Source organism: Hemiscyllium ocellatum, chromosome 1 (assembly GCF_020745735.1).
Source record: "Hemiscyllium ocellatum isolate sHemOce1 chromosome 1, sHemOce1.pat.X.cur, whole genome shotgun sequence".
In the NCBI taxonomy this organism is placed as follows: Eukaryota; Metazoa; Chordata; class Chondrichthyes; order Orectolobiformes; family Hemiscylliidae; genus Hemiscyllium; species Hemiscyllium ocellatum.
Genome location: NC_083401.1, coordinates 1,182,332 through 1,201,799, shown reverse-complemented (window position 1 = coordinate 1,201,799; position 19,468 = coordinate 1,182,332). Strand labels below are relative to the sequence as shown.

Sequence of the window (19,468 nt, the reverse complement as noted above, 5' to 3'; positions counted from 1 at the left end):
GGGTGGTGTGGGTGGTGTCGGGGTGGTGGGGTGGGTGTCGGGGTGGTGGGGTGGTGTCGGGGTGGTGTCGGGGTGGTGTCGGGGGGGTGGTGGGGTGGTGTCGGGGTGGTGTCGGGGTGGTGTCGGGGTGGTGTCGGGGTGGTGGGGTGGTGTCGGGGTGGTGGGGTGGTGTCGGGGGTGGGGGGTGGTGTGGGTTGTCGGGGTGGTGTCGGGGTGGTGTCGGGGTGGTGTCGTGGTGTCGGGGTGGTGTCGGGGTGGTGTCGGGGTGGTGTCGGGGTGGTGTCGGGGTGTCGGGGTGGTGTCGGGGTGGTGTCGGGGTGGTGTCGGGGTGGTGGTGGTGGTGTCGGGGTGGTGTCGGTGTGGGTGGTGTCGGGGTGGTGTCGGGGTGGTGTCGTGGTGTCGGGGTGGTGTCGGGGTGGTGTCGGGGTGGTGGGGTGGTGTCGGGGTGGTGGGGTGGTGTGGGGGTGGTGTCGGGGTGGTGTCGGGGTGGTGGTGGGGTGGTGTCGGGGTGGGGGGGTGGTGTCGGGGTGGGGGGGTGTCGGGGTGGTGTCGGGGTGGTGGGGTGGTGTCGGGGTGGTGGGGTGGTGTCGGGGTGGTGTCGGGGTGGTGTCGGGGTGGTGGGGTGGTGTCGGGGTGGTGTCGGGGTGAACGTTTTGAGGTGGTGTCGGGGTGAACGTTTTGAGGTGGTGTCGGGGTGAACGTATGTGACTGAGGGACAAAGGGACAAAGGTTGTTGTAAATGGCTGTCTCAGACTGCTGACCAGAATACAAGGCTGCGACCCAGGAGCTGTGTTCAGGATATCTGCTCCCTCTGATATACACCTCAACACGGATGAACATGCACAGTTACAAAGACCACTTATTGGCCAGAATGATGAAATGCAGTTAAAGATTGAGCTAGATAGTAATAAAGCTCAGTAACAGAGAACGCAGTTGATGTGACAGACAGTCAGGGCAGAGGGAAAGTGACTGAATTCAATCAGGAAAAAACATTAACACCAACAATACAGGATCAAATGTTCACAGAAAGGAGGGAGACACATCTGTGACCGAGGAGGGACACACATCTGTGACGGTGGAGGGACACACATCTGTGACCGAGGAGGGACACACATCTGTGACGGTGGAGGGAGACACATCTGTGACCGAGGAGGGACACACATCTGTGACGGTGGAGGGAGACACATCTGTGACGGTGGAGGGACACACATCTGTGACCGAGGAGGGACACACATCTGTGACGGTGGAGGGACACACATCTGTGACCGAGGAGGGACACACATCTGTGACGAGGAGGGAGACACATCTGTGACGGTCTATATGTTTGTTCCTTTCTCAGACAAAGTTGAAGGGAAATGTAAGAGCTGGTTTTGAAATTCTGGCCGTTTCTGAGAGAAGGCAGTAAGATGGCAGCGTGCTGTGCTTTTGGCCCCAGGTATGGGGAAGCAGCTCTGGCTCTCTCCCTGTGGGAGAGTGAGACTGAATACACAGTTACTTCACCTGTGACTGTAATAGGAGGACAGTAGTGTCTGGATCTCTGCAGCCACTGCACTATCCTGGAGAAGGAGACCCTGGCATGGGGAAGGACGAGGAGACACTGCCCAGCAACCGGCCAGCAGGAGAAAACACCAGACACCAGAGAGAGAGAGAGAGAGAGAGACAGAGAGACCCATCAGAACCACAGAGCAGGGAGCACGCACTCACACCCCCGTCACTCACACTCACACCCCCCGTCACTCACACCCCCCGTCACTCACACTCACACCCCCGTCACTCACACTCACACCCCCGTCACTCACACTCACACCCGCCATCACTCACACTCACACCCGCCATCACTCACACTCACACTCACACCCCCGTCACTCACACCCCCCCGTCACTCACACTCACACCCCCCTCCGTCACTCACACTCACACTCACACACGCCCCGTCACTCACACCCCCTCCGTCACTCACACCCCCCCCGTCACTCACACTCACACCCCCGTCACTCACACTCACACCCCCGTCACTCACACTCACACCCCCGTCACTCACACCCCCTCCGTCACTCACACCCTCATGAGCAGGAACACCTTCTCCTGATCTAATCTGTCCAGTCCATAATTTTAAAAATCTCTGTCAATTTTCCAGTCAGCCTTCTTCTCTCATCCTCCAGTCTGTCCTGCTCACTGCTGGCTCTCGTTCCTGGAACTATTTGTGTAAATCCTCTCTCTCTCTCTCTTTCATAGAACATAGAACATAGAAGGATACAGCGCAGTACAGGCCCTTCGGCCCTCGATGTTGCGCCGACCGAATCCTACCTAACCTATACTAGCCCAATAACTTCCAAATGCCTATCCAATGCCCGCTTAAATGACCATAAAGAGGGAGAGTCCACCACTGCTACAGGCAGGGCATTCCATGAACTCACAACCCGCTGTGTAAAGAATCTACCCCTAACATCTGTCCTATACCTACCACCCCTTAATTTAAAGCTGTGTCCCCTAGTAACACCTGACTCCATTAGCGGTAAAAGGTTCTTAGTATCTACCCTATCTAAACCCCTAATCATCTTATACACTTCTATCAGATCTCCCCTAAACCTTCTCTTCTCCAATGAGAACAGCCCCAAGTGCCTCAGCCTTTCCTCATAAGATTTTCCTACCATTCCAGGCAACATCCTGGTAAACCTGCTCTGCACTCGTTCCAGTGCCTCCACATCCTTCCTATAGTATGGCGACCAAAACTGCACACAATACTCCAGATGAGGCCGCACCAGAGTCTTATACAACTGCAACATGACCTCAGGACTCCGGAACTCAATTCCTCTGCCAATAAAGCCCAGTACACCATATGCCTTCCTCACAGCACTATTTACCTGGGTGGCAACTTTCAGAGATCTGTGTACATGGACACCAAGATCCCTCTGCTCATCCACACTACCAAGTAGCCTACCATTAGCCCAGTAATCCATCTTCTTGTTACTCCTACCAAAGTGAATGACTTCACACTTAGCTACATTGAATTCCATTTGCCACCTTTCTGCCTAGCTCTGCAACTTATCTATATCCCGCTGTAACCTACCACTTCCTTCCTCACTATCCACAACTCCACCGACTTTTGTGTCATCCGCAAACTTGCTTACCCAGCTTTCAAGCCCTTCCTCTAGATCATTTATAAAGATAACAAAAAGCAATGGTCCCAAAACAGATCCTTGTGGTACACCGCTAGTAACTGCACTCCAAGATGAACATAGTCCATCAACTACTACCCTCTGTCTCCTTCCAGCCAGCCAATTCCTAATCCAAACCTCTAATGTATCCTCAATGCCATACCTCCGTAGTTTTAGCATTAGCCTACCATGGGGAACCTTATCGAACGCCTTACTAAAATCCATATACACAACATCTACTGCTTTACCCTCGTCCACTTCCTTAGTCACCTTCTCAAAGAACTCAATAAGGTTTGTGAGGCACGACCTGCCCTTCACAAAACCATGCTGGCTATCCTTGATCACGTTATTCCTATCCAGATGTTCATAAATCTTATCCCTTACCATTCTCTCTAAGACTTTGCCCACCACTGAAGTCAGACTCACTGGCCTATAGTTACTAGGGCTATCCCTACTCCCTTTCTTGAACAAGGGGACCACATTCGCTATCCTCCAGTCCTCTGGTACTATTCCCGTTGACAATGACGACATAAAAATCCAGGCCAATGGCTCTGCTATCTCCTCCCTAGCTTCCCATAGGATCCTGGGGTAAATGCCATCAGGCCCAGGAGACTTATCTATATTCATCCTCTCCAATATTCCCAGAACCTCTTCCCTGCATATTTCCAGGGCATCCATTCTAATCATTTGTGACTCCATATTCACATCAGCAACAGTGTCCTGTTCCTGAGTGAATACTGATGAAAAGTATTGATTTAGTGTCTCTCCAATCTCCTCTGCCTCCACACACAACTTCCCACTACTATCCTTGACAGGACCGATACCTACCCTAGTCATCCTTTTATTCCTGACATACCTATAGAAAGCCTTTGGGTTTTCCCTAATCCTACCAGCTAAAGACTTTTCATGTCCCCTCCTTGCTGCTCTTAGCTCTCTCTTTAGATCCTTCCTGGCTACCTTATAACTCTCTATCGCCCCAACTGAACCTTCACGCCTCATCTTTACATAGGCCGCCCTCTTCCCTTTCACAAGGGATTCCAATTCCTTACTAAACCACGGCTGCCTCACAAGGCCCTTTACACCATGCCTGACTGGTACATACTTATCGAGGACACGTAGTAGCTGCTCCTTGAACAATCCCCACATCTCATTAGTGTTCTTCTCTTGAAGCCTGTTTTTCCAATCCACACATCCTAAGTCATGCCTCACTGCATCATAATTTCCCTGCCCCCAGCTATAACTCTTGCCCTGCGGCGCACACTTATCCCTCTCCATCACTAAAGTAAAAGTCACCGAGTTGTGGTCACTGTCCCCGAAGTGCTCACCTACCTCCAAGTCTAACACCTGGCCTGGTTCATTACCTAGAACCAAATCCAGTATAGCCTCCCCTCTTGTTGGCCTGTCTACATATTGTGTCAGGAAACCCTCCTGCACACATTGGATAAACACCAACCCATCTAATGAACTCGAGCTATAGCTCTCCCAGTCAATATCTGGGAAGTTAAAGTCCCCCATTACAACCACCCTACTACCTTCACTCTTTTCCTGAATCATCCTCGCAATATTATCCTCTACTTCTCTAGGACTATTAGGAGGCCTGTAGAAAACTCCTAACAGGGTGGCCTCACCTTTCCTATTTCTAACCTCAGCCCAAACTACCTCAGATGGCAAGTCCTCTTCCATCGTCCATTCCACTGCTGTAATACTATCTTTGACAAGTAATGCCACACCTCCCCCTTTTTTACCCCCATGTCTGATCCTACTAAAACATTTAAACCCTGGAACCTGCAACAGCCATTCTTGTCCCTGTTCTATCCACGTCTCTGTAATGGCCACAACATCGAAGTCCCAGGTACCAACCCACGCTGCAAGTTCACCTACCTTATTTCTTATACTTCTGGCAGTGAAGTATACACACTTCAATCCACCTTTCTGGTTACAGGCACCCTCCTTCGAGATCGCTGCATTATTCATAACCTCCCTACACTCAAGGTCCTGTACCCTAAAGCTACAGTCCTGGTTCCCATGCCCCGGCGGAGTTAGTTTAAACCCTCCCAAAGAGCACTAGCAAACCTCCCCCCAAGGATACTGGTGCCCCTCAGGTTCAGGTGTAGACCATCCTGTTTATAGAGGTCCCACCTTCCCCAGAAAGAACCCCAGTTGTCCAGAAACCGGAATCCCTCCCTCCTGCACCATCCCTGTAGCCACGCATTTAACTGCTCTCTCTCCCTATTCCTCGACTCTCTATCACGTGGCACGGGTAACAAACCAGAGACTACAACTCTGTTTGTTCTAACTCTGAGCTTCCAACCTAGCTCCCTGAAAGCCTGTCTGACATCCTCACCCCTCTTCCTACCTATATCGTTGGTGCCAACGTGGACCACGATCTGGGGCTGCTCCCCCTCCCCCTTAAGGACCCGGAAAACACGATCAGAGACATCACGTACCCTTGCACCTGGGAGGCAACATACCAAACGTGAGTCTCTGTCGCCCCCACAAAACCGTCTGTCTGTACCCCTCACTATCGAGTCCCCAAGAACTATCGCTCTACCTTTCTCCACCCTTCCCTTCTGAGCAACGGGGCCAGGCTCCGTGCCAGAGGCCTGAACCTCGTTGCTTGCCCCTGGTAAGTCATCCCCCCCACAAGTATCCAAAACGGTATACTTGTTCTTGAGGGGAATGACCGCAGGGGGTCCCTGCACTGGCTTCCTCCTCCCACTCCCCCTCACTGTCACCCATCTATCTTGAACTTTCGGAGTAACTACTTCCCTAAAGCTCTGATCTATGACCCTTTCTCTTTCTCTCTCTCTCTCTCTCCCCCCCACTCTCTCTTTCTCTCTCTCTTTCTAACACATTCACATCTTCCCCAGAATGTGGCACCCAGGACTGTACACAATGCTCCCGCAGACGTCGAACACGTGTTTTGTACAAGTTCAGTATCACCTCTGTGCCCTTGGAGACGATGCCCCTATTATTCAGGTTCAGGACACTGTCTGGTTGATGAACTGCTCTCCCTCCCTGTCCTGCCACCTTCAATGCTCTGTGCGTACATACACCCAGCTCCCTCTGGTTCTCCTCCCCTACCTTCAGAATTTACCCCTTTAGGACCATCACACCACACCGGATCAATGTTGATTTCATCAGTTTCCTCATCTTCCCTCCCCCACCTTATCCCAGATCCAACTTTCCAATTTGGCAACGTCCTCTTGACCTGTCCATCTTCCTTCCCACCTACCCACTCCACCCTCTTCTCCAACATATCAACATTATCCAGACCTTTATCTACCTATCGCATTCCCAACTACCTTCCGGAGCATCCGGAATAACGTGGGTGGGCTTGCAGCAAGGGTTGGTACCTGGGACTTCGGTGTTGTGGCCATTTCGGAGACATGGATAGAGCAGGGACAGGAATGGTTGTTGAAAGGTTCCAGGATTTAGATGTTTCAGTAAGAACACAGAAGATGGTAAAAGAGGGTGAGGTGTGGCATTGTTAGTCAAGGACAGTATTACGATGGCTGAAATGACGTTTGAGGACTCATCTATTGAGTATGTACCTGTCAGGCAGAGAGGAAGTGGTCAAGTGAGGGGACCATGCTTTACTAAAGATGTTGAATCTCTTGTCAAGAGGAAGAAGAAGGTTTATGTTAGGATGAGAAGTGAAGGCTCAGTTAGAGTGTTTGAGAGTTACAAGGTAGCCAGGAAAGACCTAAAGAGAGAACTAAGAAGAGCCAGGAGGGGACATGAGAAGTCATTGGCAGATAGGATCAAGGAAAACCCTAAAGCTTTCTGTAGGTATATCAGAAAGAAAAGAATGACTCAAGTAAGATTAAGGCCAATCAAAGACAGTAACAGGAAGTTGTGCGTGGAGTCTGAGGGGATTGGAGAAGCCCTAAATGAATAATTTTCATTGGTATTCCCACTGGAAAATGACAATGTAGTTGAGCAGAATACTGAGATACAGGCTACTAGACTACACGGGATTGAGGTTCACAAGGAGGAAGACTGACAATAGCAAATGTTGTCCCCTTGTTCAAGAAGAGGAGTAGAGACAACCCTGGGGATTATAGATCGATGAGCGTTACTTCGGTTGTGGGTAAAGTGTTGGAAAGGGTTATAAGAGATCGGATTTATAATCATGTAGTGAGGAATAATTTGATTAGGGATAGTCAGCATGGTTTTGGGAAGGGTAGGTTGTGCCTCACAAACCTTATTGAGTTCTTTGAGAAGGTGACCAAACAGGTAGATGAGAGTAAACCGGTTGATGTGATGTATATGGATTTCAGCAAGGTGTTCGATAAGGTTCCCCACAGTAGGCTATTGTACAAAATGCAGAGGAATGGGATTGTGGGAGACATAGCAGTTTGGATCAGTAATTGGCTTGCTGAAAGAAGACAGAGGGTGGTGGTTGATGGGAAATGTTCATCCTGGAGTCCAGTTACCAGTGGTGTACCACAAGGGTCAGTGTTGGGTCCACTGCTGTTCATCATTTTTATAAACGATCTGGATGAGGGCGTGGAAGGGTGGGTTAGTAAATTTGCAGACGACACTAAGGTCGGTGGAGTTGTGGATAGTGATGAAGGATGTTGTAGTTTACAGAGAGACATAGATAAGCTGCAGAGCTGGGCTGAGAGGTGGCAAATGGAGTTTAATGCAGAAAAGTGTGAGGTGATTCACTTTGGTCGGAGTAACCGGAATGCAAAGTACTGGGCTAATGGTAAGATTCTGGGTAGTGTAGATGAGCAGAGAGGTCTCGGTGTCCAGGTACACAGATCCTGAAAGTTGCCACCCAGACTGACAGGGTTGTTAAGAAGGCATACAGTGTTTTAGCTTTTATTAATAGAGGGATCGAGTTCTGGAACCATGAGGTTATGCTGCAGCTGTACAAAACTCTGGTGTGGCCGCACTTGGAGTATTGTGTACAGTTCTGGTTACCACATTATAAGAAGGATGTGGAAGCTTTGGAAAGGGTGCAGAGGAGATTTACTCGGATGTTGCCTGGTATGGAGGGCAGGTCTTACGAGGAAAGGCTGAGGGACTTGAGGCTGTTTTCGTTAGAGAGAAGAAGGTTGAGAGGTGACTTAATAGAGACATATAAGATAATCAGAGGGTTAGATAGGGTGGGCAGGGAGAGCCTTTTCTCTTGGATGGTGGTGGCTACCACAAGGAAACATATGCGGCATGGTGGTACAGTGGTTAGCACTGCTGTCTCACAGCGCCAGGGACCTGGGTTCAATTCTAGCTTCAAGCAACTGTCTGTGTGGCGTTTGCACATTCTCCCCGTGTCTGTGTGGGTTTCCTCCGGGTGCTGCGGTTTCCTCCCACAGTCCAAGGATGTGCAGGTCCGGTGAATTGGCCATGCTAAAAGTGCTTGTGGTGATCAGGGATGTGTAGGTTAGGGGCATTAGTCAGGGGTAACTATAGTATCACACAGTAGGGGAATGGGTCGGGGTGGGTTACTCTGCGGAGGGTTGGTGTGGATTTGTTGGGCTGAAGGGCCTGTTTCCATACTGTAGGGATTCTATGATTCTTTATATTGAGGGTTGATAGATATAAGACAGATGTCAGAGAGTAGTAGGGGTGTAGATCGCTCTGCCTGTAATAGGAATAGACTCACCAACTTTCAGGGTATTGGATGGATATCTGGATGAGAATGGAATAGTGTAGGTTAGATGGGCATCCAATTAGTTACACAGATCAGTATAACATTACTGTACTGTAATTCCTCTCTTCAGGAAAGGAAATAGGGAAATCCCCAGCAATTACAGACCAGTCGGTCTCACGCCTGTCGTCTGCAAGGTGTTAGAAAGGATTCTGAAGGATAGGATTTATGACCATCTGGAAGAGCATGGCTTGATTAAATGCAGTCAGCACGGCTTTGTGAGGGGCAGGTCATGCCTCACAAACCTTATCGAGTTCTTTGAGGATGTGACTAGAAAAGTTGATGAGGGTCAAGCTGTGGATGTGGTGTATATGGAATTCAACAAGGCATTTGATAAGGTTCCCCTTGGTAGGCTCATTCAGAAGGTCAGGAGGAATGGGATACAGGGGAACATAGCTGTCTGGATACAGAATTGGCTGGCCAACAGAAGACAGCGAGTGGTAGTAGAAGGAAAATATTCTGCCTGGAAGTCTGTGGAGAGTGGTGTTCTACAGGGCTATGTCCTTGGGCCTCTATTGTTTGTCATTTTTATTAATGACTTGGATGAGGGATTGAAGGATGGGTCAGCAAGTTTGCAGATGACACAAAGGTTGGAGGTGTCGTTGACAGTATAGAGGGCTGTTGTAAACTGCAGCGGGACATTGGCAGGATGCAGAGATGGGCTGAGAGGTGGCAGATGGAGTTCAACCTGGATAGATGCGAGGTGATGCATTTTGGAAGGTCGAATTTGAAAGCTGAGTACAGGATTAAGGATAGGATTCTTGGCAGTGTGGAGGAACAGAGAGATCTTGGGGTGCAGGTACATGGATCCCTTAAAATGGCCACCCAAGTGGACAGGGTTGTTAAGAAAGCATATGGTGTTTTGGCTTTCATTAACAGGGGGATTGAGTTTAAGAGTCGTGAGATCTTGTTGCAGCTCTATAAAACTTTGGTTAGACCGCGCTTGGAATACTGCGTCCAGTTCTGGTCGCCCTATTATAGGAAAGATGTGGATGCTTTGGAGAGGGATCAGAGGAGGTTTACCAGGATGCTGCCTGGACTGGAGGGCTTATCTTATGAGGAGAGGTTGACTGAGCTCGGACTTTTTTCATTGGAGAAAAGGAGGAGAAGAGAGGATCTAATTGAGGTAAACAAGATAATGAGAGGCATAGGTAGAGTCGATAGCCAGAGACTATTTCCCAGGGCAGAAATGACTAACACGAGGGGTCATAGCTTTCAGCTGGTTGGAGGAAAGTATAGAGGGGATGTCAGAGGCGGGTTCTTTACACAGAGAGTTGTGAGAGTATGGAGTGTGTTGCCAGCAGCAGTTTTGGAGGCAGGGTCATTGGGGACATTTAAGAGACTCCTGGACATGCATACGGTCACAGAAATGTGAGGGTGCATACATGAGGGTCAGTGGTCAGCACAACATCGTGGGCTGAAGGGCCTGTTCTGTGCTGTACTGTTCTATGTTAACATCGAGGGCTGAAGAGCCTCTACTGCGCTGTCATGTTCTCTGTTTGCCCCAGCCCCAACCCCTCCTATTTATCTCCTGCCGTTCCACCCCCCCCCCCCCCCCCCCACCCAATGAAGAGTATATGGTTGAAACGTTGTCTCTCCAGCCCCTCGAATGGTACCAGACCTGCCATGCTCTTCCAGCACCACACTTTCTGCTGTTAGAATTTACCCCCTTGTCTTTCAGTATTATCTCAGCAAAGTGCATCACCATGTACCTCTCTGCACTGTCCCCACCCCACCCCACCCCCCCACTCCATCCCCCCCACTCCACCCCCACCCCACCCCCCACTCCATCCCCCCCACCCCACCCCCCACTCCACCGCCCACTCCACACCCGCACCCACCGCCCACTCCACACCCGCACCCACCGCCCACTCCACCCCCACTCCACCCCCCCACCCACCCCCACTCCACCCCCCCTCCACCCCACCCCCCTCACTGAGAGCTTGCTGAGCTGTTCGATATTGATCGTCATAAACGACGAGGAGAGCCAGCCTTGGTCAGAGCCAATAGCAAAGGGTTAAACTTGAAAACAATTTCATCAGAAATGTTTGCAGTAACGTTGAGATTTCATACCCATCTGGTGGTAAAGTGAGACGCCTTGCCTCGCCATCGTTCCTGCTGGTTTCCGTGGAGATACAATATCAATTTTCATTAATTGATCGCAGCATTGTTTCCATGCACCTGCAGGACAATAACAGTGAGTGACCCATCCCACAGACAAACACCACCTCAACAAGGACACTGCAGGGAAGGCAGTACCCACAACTTCAGACCAAATCCCAAAGTCTGCTCTCGGTCCCAAACAGCTCAAATAGTAAACAGGAGAGGGATCAGCGAGGGACAAAGATTTCAGAACAAAATATACTTCATCTAAGTCTTTACCAGGAAGGAATGCTGAGGAGATACTGAATGGACTAAAGATCTGAAACAGAAGAAATTCTACAAGTCTCGCGTTAGAATCATAATTCAAAAAGTAGAAAAGAGGCCCTTTGGCCCATCAGGTCTGTACTACGGTAAATAGGAAAGGTTTTAGATTACTTATAGTATGGAAAAAGGCCCTTCTGCCCTACAAGTCCACACCGACCCATACCCCTACATTTACCCCTTACCTAACACTACGGGCAATTTAGCATGGCCAATTCACCTGACCCACACATCTTTGGACTGTGGGAGGAAGCCTGAGCACCCGGAGGAAATCCACACAGACACGGGGAAAACGTGCACCATGAGAGAGTTGCCTGAATTGGGAATTGAACCCGGGTCTCTGGTGCTGTGAGGCAGCAGTGCTAACCACTGTGCCACCATGCCGCCCATAAATCTACAATCATCTCACTTACCAGCATTCAGCCCATAACATAGAACATAGAAAGGTACAGCACAGAACAGGCCATTCAACCCACCATGTTGTGCCATGTGAATGTCCAGCAGTCACTTAAATGTCCCTAACGACTCAGCTTCCACCACCACCGTTGGCAACGCATTCCATGCATTCACAACTCTCTGCGTGAAGAAACTTTCTCTGACGTCCCCTCTATACCTTTCTCCTAATATCTTAAAACTATGACTGCTCGTAGCCATCAATCCTGCCCTGGGTAAAAGTCTCTGGCTATTGACTCTATCCATTCCTGTCCACCTTGATCAGGTCTCCTCTCTTCTTCCTTCTCTCCAGAGAGAAAACTCCAAGTTCAGTCAACCTTTCTTCATAAGACAAGCCCTCCAGTCCAGGCAGCATCCTGCTAAACCTTCTGTGCACCCTCTCCAAAGCCTCTGTATCTTGCCTATAGTCGGGCGACCAGAACTGGACACAATATTCCAAGTGTGGTCTCACCAGAGACTTGTAGAGCTGCAGCAAAACCTCGTGGCTCTTAAATTCAATCCCCCTGTTAATGAAAGCCTAAACAACACATGCTTTCTTAACAACCCTATCCACTTGGGTGGCAACTTTAAGGGATCTATGTACTTGAACACCCAGATCCCTCTGTTCCGCCACTCTGGCAAGAATTCTGACTTTAATCTGATATTCAGCATTCAAGTTCGACCTTCCAAAATGCATCACTTCACATTTATCCAGGTTGAACTCCATCTGCCATTTCTCAGCCCAGCTCTGCATCCTGTCTATGTCGCGCTGCAGCCTGCAGTAGCCCTCGATACTATCGACGACACCTCCAACCTTAGTGTCATCTGCAAATTTACTAACCCACCCCTCAACCTCCTCATCCAAGTCATTTATAAAAACTACAAAGAGCAGAGGCCCCAAGAACCGAGCCCTGTGGGACCCCACTCAACACTGACCTCCAGGCAGAATACTTTCCATCTACAACCACTCTCTGCCTTAATTACCTTGAATGTTTATAACATTTGTCATCCTCATCCTCGTACGTTTTAAAGATGGTAAGGTGTCTCACCTGAACTCCCCCTCCCCCTCCACCCCCCACATTCCTGCCTTCCCTTTTTAAAATGACGCCCCTTTGTTCTTCATCCTTTAATGAAGGGGAACAGCTGCTTTCAATCTCCCCCCACCCCTATCCATGCCCACAGCTCTATCAGGGTCCCCCTTAACCCAGACGTCTCCAGCCTCTCTTCATCGCTTTCTAATGTTTTGCCATTCACTGACTTCTCTCCTGCCTTCTGACATATTCCAAATGATGCACTTTATTTCAGTTAAATTCCTGCTGCTACCAACATTCCGCTCGCAGCAATCCGTTTTTATCCTTTGATTTGATTGGATATGTTTTATTGCTGCCACATGCACCTAATTCCAGTGAAAAGCTGTGTTTGTGAGCAGGAACCATGGTCATACAGATGGTCGGGTATTCACACTGAGCTAGGTGTCCAGGTTACACTGTACACAACATGGACGAGGTGTGGTCACCATCAACATTATTTCAGGTTTGAGAGTCCATCCCTCAGTGTAATCACGGCCGGGACGATGCTGTTCCTGAACCTGTTGGTGGTAGTGTTCAAGCCTCAGGCAGCTCAGGATATTCAGCACGTCCATAAGGACCCTCACCAACCTGTACAGATCCCCCATTGAGAGCAGACTGTCCGGGTGTATAACGGCCTGATACAGTAACAGCTCTGCCCCGGACTGTAAGAAACGACAGAAGGTGGTGTGTACGGCCCAGACCATCAGGACAGACCCCCTGATCCTCACCTTCTGTGGGAAGGTAAGTTCTTCCTTTAAATAACTTACCCTATGGAATTAGCAGCACCCATTCTGCAGTGAGCGATCAGAGTGAGGCCGGGAAGGTAAATAAATCCTTTAAATAACTTACCTTGTGAGTAGGTGGGGCCACGCTGAGCAGGAGTGGACATGGAACTGCTGAGTAAATGAAGTCATATATTTGGGCAGTTGTGTTACCAGAAACACTACTGAGGTAGTGTCTCCCACCCAGTCATCTCCTCTAAACAGATGATCACCGGATTGGGAAGGGAAGTGGTTTGTTTACATCTCTTTGGGAATTCAGAACAGTGGAATGTTCCTCCTGCAGAATGTGGGAGGTAAGGGTCACCACTAGTGTCCCTGCTGGCTACATCTGCGGGAAGTGCACTCAACCCCAGCTCCTCGAAAACAGAGTTAGGGAACTGGAGCTGGAGCTGGATGAACTTCGGATCATTCAGGAGGTGGAGAGGTTACAGGGAGGTAGGCACACCTCAGGTACAGGAAAACGGTAGATGGGTTACAGTCAGGGGATAGAAAGGGAACCGGCAGGCAGTGCAGGGATCCCCGGTGGCGGCTCCATTTTGGATACTGTTAGGGGGAGACCACCTATAGGGAGAAGCCATAGTGACCAGGTCCCTGGAACTGAGCCTGGCTCTGGGGCTCATGAAGGAAGGAAGAATAGAAAAGCACTAGTAGTAGGAGACTCAATACAGTCATTGTCACAGAGTCATCGAGGTGTATAGCACAGAAACAGACCCTTCGGTCCAACTCATCAATGCCATTAGCTATCCCAACCTAATCTAGTCCCACCTGCCAGCACCCAGCCCACATCCCTCTAAACCCTTCCTATTCATATACCCATCCAGATACCTTTTAAATGTTGCAATTGTACCAGCCTCCACCACTTCCTCTGGCAGCTCATTCCAGACACCAACCTCCCTCTGTGTGAAAAAGTAGACCCTTAGGTCCTTTTAATATCTTTCAAGCTCTCCACTCAGCAACACTCCCTAGGGCCTTACCATTAAGTGTATAAGTCCTGCTCAGATTTGCTTTCCCAAAATACAGCACCTCACATTTATCTGAATTAAACTCCATCTGCCACTTCTCAGCCCATTGGCCCATCTGATCCAGATCCTGTTGTAATCTGAGGTAACCCTCTTCGCTGTCCACTACACCTCCAATTTTGGTGTCATCTGCAAACTTACTGATTATAACTACTATGTTCACATCTAAACAATGTATACAAATGACAAAAAGCAATGGACCCAGCACCAACGACATAGGTAGGAAGAGGGGTGGGAGGTCATTCAGGAGCTCAGGGAGTTAGGCTGGAAGCTAAAAGCTAGGACAGACAGAGTCGTCATCTCTGGGTTGTTGCCGGTACCAGGTGACAGTGAGGCAAGGAATAGGGAGAGAGTACAGTTGAACACGTGGCTGCAAGGATGGTGTAGGAGGGAGGGCTTCAGGTATTTGGAAAATTGGACTGCATTCTGGGGAAGGTGGGACCTGTACAAGCAGGACGGGTTGCACCTGAACCAGAAGGGCACCAATATCCTGGGGGTAGGTTTGCTAGCACTCTTCGGGGGGGTTTAAACTAATTTGGCAGGGGGATGGGATCCGGACTTGTAGTCCAGCAAGTAAGCTAGCTGTGTTTCAGGATGTCCAAGAATGTAGGGAGGCTGTGGAGAAGGTAGCACTGACAGGGAATACTTGCGGACACAGAGATGGGCTAAAGTGCGTATACTTCAATGCAAGAAGTATCAGAAATAAGGTGGGTGAACTTAAGGCGTGGATCGGTACCTGGGACTATGATGTTGTGGCCATCACGGAAACGTGGATAGATGAGGGACAGGAATGGTTGTTGGAGGTTCCTGGTTACAGATGTTTCAGTAAGATTAGGGAGGGTGGTAAAAAAGGAGGGGGGGTGGCATTGCTAATTAGAAATGGTATAACGGCTGCAGAAAGGAAGTTTGAGGGGGATCTGCCTTTGGAGGTAGTATGGGCTGAAGTCAGAAATAGGAAAGGTGCAGTCACCTTGTTGGGTGTTTACTATAGGCCCCCCAATAGCAGCAGAGATGTGGAGGAACAGATTGGGAAACAGATTTTGGAAAGGTGCAGAAGCCACAGGGTCGTAGTCATGGGTGACTTCAACTTCCCAAATATTGATTGGAAGCTCTTTAGATCAAGTAGATTGGATGGGGCGGTGTTTGTGCAGTGTGTCCAGGAAGCTTTTCTAACTCAGTATGTAGATTGTCCAACCAGAGGGGAGGCCATATTGGATTTGGTACTCGGTAATGAACTGGGACAAGTGATGGGCTTGTTAGTGGGTGAACATTTTGGTGATGGTGACCACAATTCTGTGACTTTCACCTTGGTCATGGAGAGAGATAGGTGCGCACAACAGGGTAGATTTTACAATTGGGGGAAGGGTAAATACGATGCTGCAAGACAGAATCTGAGGAGCATATATTGGGAGCATAGGCTGTCAGGGAAGGATGTCGTTGAAATGTGGAACTTTTTCAAGGAACAGATATGATGTGCCCTTGATATGTATGTACCTGTCAGGCAGGAAAGAGATGGTCGTGTGAGGGAACCTTGGTTGACGAGGGAGGTTGAATGTCTTGTAAAGAGGAAGAAGGAGGCTTACATAAGGTTGAGGAAACAAGGTTCAGACAGAGAGTTGGAGGGATACAGGATAGCCAGGAGGGAGCTGAAGAAAGGGATTAGGAGAGCTAAGAGAGGGCATGAAAAATCTTTGGCGGATAGGATCAAGGATAACCCCAAGGCCTTTTATGCGTATGTGAGAAACATGAGAATGACGAGAACGAGGATCAAGGACAGTAGTGGGAGATTGTGTATTGAGTCGGAAGAGATAGGAGAGGTCTTGAACGAGTACTTTTCTTCAGTATTTACAAATGAGAGGGACTGTATTGTTGAAGAGGAGAGTGTGAAACGGACTGGTAAGCTAGAAGAGATACTTGTTAGGAAGGAAGATGTGTTGGACATTTTGAACAACTTGAGGATAGGCAAGTCCCCCGGGCCTGATGGGATATATCCTAGGATTATGTGGGAAGCAAGAGAGGAAATTGCAGAACCGTTGGCAATGATTTTTTCGTCTTCACTGTCAACGGGGGTGGTACCAGGGGACTGGAGAGTGGGGAATGTTGTGCCCCTGTTCAAAAAAGGGAATAGGGATAACCCCGGGAATTACAGGCCAGTTAGTCTTACTTCTGTGGTAGGCAAAATAATGGAAAGGGTACTGAGGGATAGGAATTATAAGTATCTGGAAAGTCACTGCTTACTTAGGGACAGCCAGCACGGATTTGTGAAGGGTAGGTCTTGCCTTACAAGTCTTATTGAATTCTTTGAGGAGGTGACCAAGCATGTGGATGAGGGTAGAGCAGTGGATGTAGTATACATGGATTTTAGTAAGGCATTTGAAAAGGTTCCCCATGGTAGGCTTATGCAGAAAGTCAGGAGGCATGGGATAGTGGGAAATTTGGCCAGTTGGATAGAGACCTGGCTAACCGGTCGAAGTCAGAGAGTGGTGGTAGATGGTAAATATTCAGCCTGGAGCCCAGTTGCAAGTGGAGTTCCGCAGGGATCAGTTCTGGGTCCTCTGCTGTTTGTAATTTTTATTAATGACTTGGAAGAGGGAGTCGAAGGGTGGGTCAGTAAATTTGCAGACGATACAAAGATTGGTGGAGTTGTGGATAGTGAGGAGGGCTGTTGTTGGCTGCAAAGGGACTTAGATATGATGCAGAGCTGGGCTGAGGAGTGGCAGATGGAGTTCAACCCTGTCAAGTGTGAGGTTGTCCATTTTGGAAAGACAAATAAGAATGCGGAATACAGCGTTAACGGTAGGGTTCTTAGTAAGGTGGAGGAACAGAGGAATCTTGAGGTCTATGTTCATAGATCTTTGAAAGTTGCCACTCAGGTGGATAGAGCTTGTAAGAAGGCCTATGGTGTATTAGCGTTCATTAGCAGAGGGATTGAATTCAAGAGTCATGAGGTGATGTTGCAGCTGTACAGGACTTTGGTTAGGCCACATTTGGAGTACTGTGTGCAGTTCTGGTCGCCTCACTTTAGGAAAGATGTGGAAGCTTTGGAGAGGGTGCAGAGAAGATTTACCAGGATGTTGCCTGGAATGGAGAATAGGTCGTACGAGGACAGGTTGAGAGTTCTCGGCCTTTTCTTGTTGGAACGGCGAAGGATGAGGGGTGACTTGATAGAGGTTTATAAGATGATCAGAGGAATAGATAGAGTAGACAGTCAGAAACTTTTTCCCCGGGTACAACAGAATATTACAAGGGGACATAAATTTAAGGTGAAGGGTGGAAGGTATAGGGGAGATGTCAGGGGTGGGTTCTTTACCCAGAGAGTGGTGGGGGCATGGAATGCGCTGCCTGTGGGAGTGGCAGTCTGAATCATTGATGACCTTTAAGCGGCAATTGGATAGGTACATGGATGGGTGCTTAAGCTAGGATAGATGTTCGGCACAACATGGTGGGCCGAAGGGCCTGTTCTGTGCTGTATTGTTCTATGTTCTATATATTTCCAAGCCAGGATGGTGAGGGCTTGGAGGGGAACATGCAGGGGGTAGTGCTCCCATGTATCTGCTGCCCTTGTCCTTCTAGATAGAAGTGGTTGTGGGTTTGAAGATGCTGTCTAAGGATCTTTGGTGAATGTTTGCAGAGCATCTTGTAGATGGTACACACTGCAGCTCCTGAGCGTCGGTGGGGGAGGGAGGGGATGTGTGTGGATGTGCTGCCAGTCAAACAGGGGCTGCTTTGTCCTGGATGGTGGCAAACGTCTTCATATCCATGTGCAACAAGATCTTTATAATCTTCACATTTCATTACAGTCTCTCAACCAAGGTTACTTCAGCAACACAATTATGAATTTAAAACTAAAGGGATGATAATTTGTCAGTTTATGTTGTTACTGGTGGAATAATGGGCTGGAGGTGACACTGTAATCCTCCAGCCTCACTTGTCGTTGTATTCAATGCAGCACGTTGTAGTTTAAAACTCACTCAAGTTACAGAAGTGTTGCCAGAAAGCTTGCATCCACCTGCACATCTCCTCCTGAGACTCTGAGACCAAGGTATGTGTCACCTCCTCAGCTCCATAACAGTTGGTGATTGAGATGCTATTAGTTTTCCTCTTTGGGTCTTTGTCTGTTGCTCGGATTCGGGTCTCCTGCAAAACACACAATTTATTCCTAAATTAGGTGCTGCTTCCATTGGAAATCTTTAACAAAAACCAAAAAGTGCGGGAGATGTGCTGTACGTCTGGCAGTATCTGCGGAGGGAGAAAAACAGAGATAACATTTGAGGCTGATCTGACTTTTTTTTGGAACAGCTATCAGGCAGCCCTTGAGAAGATGGGGACAGAGCGAGGGGGCAGGGGGAAGTGGGGAAGAATTAATACCTGACACATAGGAAGATGGTTGTGGTTGTTGGAGGTCAGTCATCTTAGCTATCTGCAGGAGTCCCTCAGGGTAGTATCCTCAGCTCAAAAATCTTCAGTTATTTTATTATTCGGCCATGTGATGTGGACATCACTGCCACACCCAGTATGGATTGTTCAGCCCTTGTTACCCAGAGGGCAGTTAAGACTCAACCACATTGCTCTGGGTCTGGAGTCACATGTAGGCCAGACCAGGTAAGGAAAGCAAATTTCTGCCCATAAAGCAATGCTTCTAAATGTTATAATGCAGTTCCATTCTTACGCAATCCTGTGTTAAGAGAAAATCGCATAATAGCAGCACCATTTAAACTAATGGGACTGGAATCAGGTTATAACTAATACATGCTTTAAAACTTTGCACTTTAGAAACAGTATTCCCAATTCATCAATTGTGTTAACGAAAAGCACATTATAGCAGAGCAATCTACAATTGTACCAGTCTCCACCACATCCTCTGGCAGCTCATTCCATACACGTACCACCCTCTGTGTGAAAATGTTGCCCCTCAGGTCTCTTT

The 19,468-nt window shown here is 48.8% G+C and overlaps 1 protein-coding gene across 4 annotated transcripts in view; it reads right to left on the bottom strand.

Annotated features, from left to right (window-relative positions):
• Nucleotides 1–19,468, bottom strand: part of LOC132817393 (rhotekin-like) — a 146,141-nt gene that overhangs the window by 13,631 nt on the left and 113,042 nt on the right. For 3 of the 4 annotated variants that reach the window (XM_060827834.1, XM_060827825.1, XM_060827816.1), the window contains exons 10-11: nucleotides 18,516–18,681; nucleotides 10,891–10,998 (exon numbers count right to left, since the gene is read on the bottom strand). In XM_060827834.1, the coding sequence (XP_060683817.1) occupies nucleotides 10,891–10,998; nucleotides 18,516–18,681 (274 nt within the window). The remainder of the gene's footprint in view (nucleotides 1–10,890; nucleotides 10,999–18,515; nucleotides 18,682–19,468) is intronic. The other variant, XR_009644876.1, reaches the window with a different exon arrangement.